Source organism: Belonocnema kinseyi, chromosome 7 (genome assembly GCF_010883055.1).
Source record: "Belonocnema kinseyi isolate 2016_QV_RU_SX_M_011 chromosome 7, B_treatae_v1, whole genome shotgun sequence".
NCBI classification, from domain to species: Eukaryota; Metazoa; Arthropoda; class Insecta; order Hymenoptera; family Cynipidae; genus Belonocnema; species Belonocnema kinseyi.
In genome coordinates this window covers 114,536,006-114,541,861 of record NC_046663.1, presented here as the reverse complement: position 1 = coordinate 114,541,861, position 5,856 = coordinate 114,536,006, and the positions used below count along the sequence as shown (strand labels likewise).

Sequence of the window (5,856 nt, the reverse complement as noted above, 5' to 3'; positions counted from 1 at the left end):
CCCCCCCCCTGCGTTCTGTAACTTGTTTTCCAACAAAAAAATGTCTAAAAATATCGCGATTTTTACAAGAAATAAGACTAACACAGCCATAAGGGTGATTGAAAATAAATACAGAGCCTATCCATTACAGTTTGCATCGCTTGAATATCTGTATTAGAACTGAAGATGATATAGTTGCACATTTTTGTATTTTTAAGCAACAATTTTTATTATTTTTTTAATTTCTCAACCACAACTACTGGTTCACAACAGTTTTCCTCATACTCATGAACGTTTTACTTTTTTTTACATTTTTCAGTCTGCTAAGCGCAAACAAATTTTTACATAAACATCTTCAAGCTCATTTACTTAGAACACTTTCAGCTTTTATATGACTGCTTGTTTGTTGCGCTAGCATTTTTTTTGACTGAGTTGTTAAGCTTCAAGGGCAGATGCCTATAGTTTTCTCGCCGATAGTAGGGATTTTTTCAAAATGGGAATATAGATTCATTAAAGTGCTATCTAATGGTCTGTGCAATTAGAAAGATGTTAATTATACCAAAGTTCAAATAATGATTTGAACTTTGGTATAATTAGACATAGGGTGCTAATGTCAATTTCAACTATAATTGAAATTGACATTAGCACCCTATGCATATAAGCCCTAGCCTAGGCCATTTGGTTTATGGAGCAGAGGCCTGAAAGTAGGAAAGAACAGAGAGATCTTTGACACGCTTTCAGTTGATCGACGTGAAGTTGGAGCGTCTTTAATTGGCTTATGTGTGTTCTTCGGATATATAGCCGTGTGTGTGCCTTTGCCCTAATAATACCTTAACTGTTTGCTTATAGACTTATTTTTAAATTAAAAAACAGCTTATTTTCGTTTTTGACGTCCATTAAACTGTATTTTTACATATCATAGAATTATCAGCAGAGTGAATTTAAAGATATTTTAATCGTGCATCAAATGTTGTATTTTTAACCTGTTGGTACACCGAAAAAAGCGTAGGAGGATGCTTTTAGAAACCAATTTCATGAATCACACTCTCAATGCCTAGCTATTCCAGTCAGTTTTTTGCTTACCATTGAAGATATTTAGATATAGTGAAAAAATAAATGTATTTAGTAATATTTGTCGCCTTTTATGTTTACGATAGACGTAATATGAACCTACTATCGGCGAGAAAACTATACTATCAGCGAGAATACTATAGGCATCTGCCTTTGAAGCTTAACAACTCAGTCAAAAAAAAATGCCAGCGCAACAAAAAAAATAGTCATTTAGAAGCTGAAAGTGTTCTACGTTAATGAGCTTGAAGACGTTTATGTTGCATTATTTCTTTTACAAGGGACGATGGAAAAAATGCATGAGTATGAGGAAAACTGTTGTGAACCAGTTGCATTTGAGAAATTTAAAAAATAATAAAAATTGTTGCTTAAAAGTACAAAAATTTGCAACTATATTATCTTCAGTTCTAATACAGATATTAAAGCGATTCAAACTGCAAACCTTAATTGATAGGCTCTCTATTTATTTTCAATCGCCCGAAAGGATGTGTTAGTCTTATTTTTTGTGAAAATCGCGATATTTTTAGACATTTTTTTGCTGGAAAACAAGGAACAGAAAGCAGGGGGGACCCCTTTGTGTGTTTTACTGCCGACCGCTGGTGCCATTCTTCGACCCCTGGTTCTGAATGCTTGGACGGCACCTGGCCACGGGTCGAAGAAAGGGACCAGCGGTCGGCACTAAAAAGCGCCCCCCCCCCCCCTGCTTTCTGTCACTTGTTTTCCAACAAACAAAAAAATGTCTAAAAATATCGCGATTTTTACAAGAAATAAGACTAACACATCCTTACGGGTGATTGGAAATAAATACAGAGCCTATCCATTACAGTTTGCATCGGTTGAATATCTGTATTAGAACTGAAAATGATATAGTTGCACATTTTTGTACTTTTAAGCAACAATTTTTATTATTTTTTTAATATCTCAACTACAACCACTGGTTTACAACAGTTTTCCTCATACTCATGAATTTTTTCAAATTTTTCCCATCGCCCCTTGTACAAGAAATAATGCTCTAAACTTGATTGCTCTTAAATGTACCCGAAAATTCTTACTTTTTTTTACATTTTTCAGTGTGCCTAACGCACAAATTTCTTAGATAAACATCTTCAAGCTCATTTACGTAGAACACTTTCAGCTTTTATATGACTGTTTTTTTGTTGCGCTAGCATTTTTTTTTTTGACGTAGTTGTCAAGCCTTAAAGGCATATGCCTATAGTTTTCTCGCCGATAGTAGAAGATATATCGTAACATTAAAAAAACTGCCTGTAAATTTTACAAAAAATATACGCAAATTTATAAAATTGTTATTTATTGTGAAGTTGCATTTCCATCAGCGTTCTACAGAAAAGTTATACTTCGGTGAACGCCGATTGCATGATTGTAAGTGATTGCATTGTGAAGTTATAAAGAGATTGTAGTAATTGCAAGGTGAAAATAGAATGATTGTAATGAACTTCATACATCGATCGCAAGAGTTGAGTACCCGTAGAGAAATCTTGTTAATTTAACAGGCACATTTTAAGGAAACGTCTTATTTGAATTTCAGAGAAATATTACTTTGCTCTACCATGATCTGTGCTAAATGAGTAAAAAAAACCTTCCGGTGCACATGCATGACAGCTGATTTTTTAAATTAAATGATTCCCCACGAACAAAAAATATAAAAATTGTAATTTTGTTTTTAAAAATTCAAGTACTGGGATAGCAGTTTCTATTCGATTTTTTCTTTCCTTGTAAAAATTTACAAAAAGATTCATCTACGAATTACAACTTTCACGTTATTGTACTTTATTGCGTAAATACATTATTTATACTAGGCAAATTTGCACATTTTGTTTCAATTAACTAGAAAATTAGTCAGATTAACTGGATTAACTTGACATAAAAGTTGAGCGAATTTTACAGAAAATAACTACAATATAAGGTAAGTGTGCCAGTTATCGGAAGCTTAATGCGAATTTCAGATTTCAAATGCTTAAAAAACTATATTATTAAACATATTTAAAGCTTCAGAAATGGGTTTTATCGAATAAAGCGTACCTTTAGAAAGGTAAATTACTTATTAATTGTAACATATCCTATTAGAATGAATATTATAAGTAGTTCTAAGTTATATAAATACGAGAATGCATGGGTTATCGGCAAGTCAAAAATTTGGCTGCTTCAGTTATCGGCACTTCGATGTATGAGTGATCGGCAATAGCGTTTAGGAAAAAACATTTTTTCTGAGAACAAAGAACGCAACAGCTTACTACATGTAAAATACTGGCCATTTGCCGACAACCCATGCATTGGCGAAGACTGGCACATTTACCTTAAGTGAAGGTTCTTTTTTTTACTATCAAGACAAATTACCGATTTCTACTCTGAACACTGCAAAAAAGTAAATAAATGAAAAATGGACTCACCTTCGAGTTTCATGCCAACTTCGAGGCACTTCTGAAACCGGCAGAATGGACAGCGCTTCCGCTGCGTCTTGTCGATGTGGCAGGATCTCTCAGCAACGCAAGTGTAAACCTTTTTGTTCTGCACCGTCCTCTTAAAAAATCCCTTGCAGGATTCGCAGGTGAGTAATCCATAGTGATATCCGGAGACCTTATCCCCGCACACAGGACACAGTTCCTCGATGACATCCTTGGTGTCAGGAAAGTCTGATGGACCAGGAATCGAACCAGTCACAACACCAACGCCCGCCTGGGCAAGTCCAGGATGGCACAGGTTGCCCGGGATGTTGACGCTCCCGCTGGCGCCGGCACCGGTTGGGCCGGAGTTGTTACCGGCTCCACCAGCACCTGCACCGTTGTTGCCGGTGCCGCCACCTCCACCGGCGTAAGTGCCGCCCTCCAAGGACGAGGAAGTGCCGCAGCCTCCTCCTGTAGGCGAAAAAAGACACGTGTAGACCTTTTTACTGCTGCAGGGCGAACTGTTGCGCTTGAAGAAGCCCTTGCAAGATTCACAAGTGAGGAGGCCGTACTGATACCCTGACATTTTGTCCCCACACATGGGACAACGTTCCTCGAGGCTCGTGGCGTCAAAAAAGGCCGCCTCGAAACCAGACATTCCTGAATTTTGGGACTGATTGTGGGCCTGGCTAGACATTTGGGACTGTTGCTGGTTCTGCTGGGGGTGACACATAGAGGGACTTTGGGCACAATTTCCGTAAGGGGAGGACCCGAACTGATTCGAGTGTTGTTGCTGCTGTTGTTGCTGACCAGTGACAGCACTCTGGGGACTGCCCTGAGGACTCAAATGGAACGGCGACATGTTCAGGGATATCAAGCCCGAATGTTGCTCCATCTCCAATAACATATCACCCCTGACCGAATGACACTCCGGGACTCGTGTTTCGGGGCATAAATGTGCACTGACGCACACCAGGATGACAAATTAATAAATTAGAAACAAGGATAAATGATTAATGAATAGAAATTGATCATCAACTAAAATCATTAATTATAATCGAAGGAAAAGGGTAATACCGGATCTCATGGAAGAAGAAACCACATCACTGTGTCAAATTTGAATCGCGAATACGTCCGGAGCATTATGAGAGCAAGCGAGTTACGAAATACGAAAAACCTCTGTCACTTAGTCACGGATCAACGACACCTTTATTCCTTGTTTCCAGCACTGCAATCCAACCTGATGTATGACACACACGAGAGCGATGCACCACCACGAGTATTTATTTATATTCCTTGAGAGGTACTCACTACGCACTGGTGTACGCGACTTGGTTCGCGGTGGGTATAAATACAGTTGTGTTTATAAATAAATAATAGGTAAATAAATAAACAAAAATCTTGGGCTAGGAATTAGAGAAAACTGAATTGTGTATGGAGCACTAGGGTCTGTGTACCCGGTTCCTCGAGTACGGCCAAACGGCACGACGATCTGCGTGCGACTGTTGTCTCTAACCTCGTTGCTTTTCCTGAAGGGCTCACCCCCACCCTTCCTGTCACCCTAGCCTTCCGTATCTGCACCCGTGCACTCAACGTCACGCCAATTCAGGTCCGTCCCACGTTCACACACCGGCGCGAAACTGCACAGAACCGGCGACTCGAGGATACCGAAAATTGTCTTGATCTTTTAGGGTACGAAATTGTTAGAAACAATTCCGGATTTTCACGGGTAACTTCGCGCTCGTGTCCCCTTACCGACGGAGAGCAGCAGTACCAGCACAGCGCACGGCATAAGTGAAAGTGATTCAGCAGCGTATGCCAGTGCGCGGCGCACGGCCAGGTGCCCGGCGGAGAGGCAGGGGGCAACGTTGGGGGTGGGGTGATGTGATTGGGGCAGTGGGGGGAGTGACGCGGGAATGGTGGTGGCGCGAACGGCGAGGGACGCGACGACGGAGGTGAGGTTGACCTACTTACGGAACCAGGTCTATGTCGGCTGCAAAAGTATTGTCCGAGACTCGCGCGGCCGCGGTATTATCTCCAAGAGGTGAGCGACGTAAGCACGTGCACGATCCTCGCGAGCGGGGGTGGACTTGGATGGGGTAAGAGTAGTTCTGGGTGAGAGAGTCCCTGATAGTTAGGGAACTGGATAAGATAGAATAGAGATAGATGAATAGTTGAGAGCAGCCAGCTCGTCAGGAAGCCTAATTCAATTATTAATCAAGCGAGAATGGCAGAAATGCTAGAAATATCGCATGGGAAATGTGGCACGCTTGAAAATTAAGAACAGTCAGCTGAAAAGAATGGAATGGTTGAAGTATAGAAGAGTAAAAGGTCAATCTTGACAGTAGGTGTAGACACTGTAGAGTGTAGACGATCTCCATGAAGAAGGGTCAATTATGTGTAAATA

At 40.4% G+C, this 5,856-nt stretch overlaps 1 protein-coding gene across 1 annotated transcript in view; it reads right to left on the bottom strand.

Annotated features, from left to right (window-relative positions):
• LOC117175900 (nuclear hormone receptor FTZ-F1) overlaps positions 1-5,318 on the bottom strand; it is a 43,317-nt gene extending 37,999 nt beyond the window's left edge. The window contains 2 exon segments of the mRNA XM_033365729.1: positions 3,456-4,411; positions 4,527-5,318. Coding sequence (XP_033221620.1) covers positions 3,456-4,356 — 901 coding nt within the window. The 5' untranslated portion in view covers positions 4,357-4,411; positions 4,527-5,318.
• Positions 5,319-5,856: the final 538 nt, after the last annotated feature.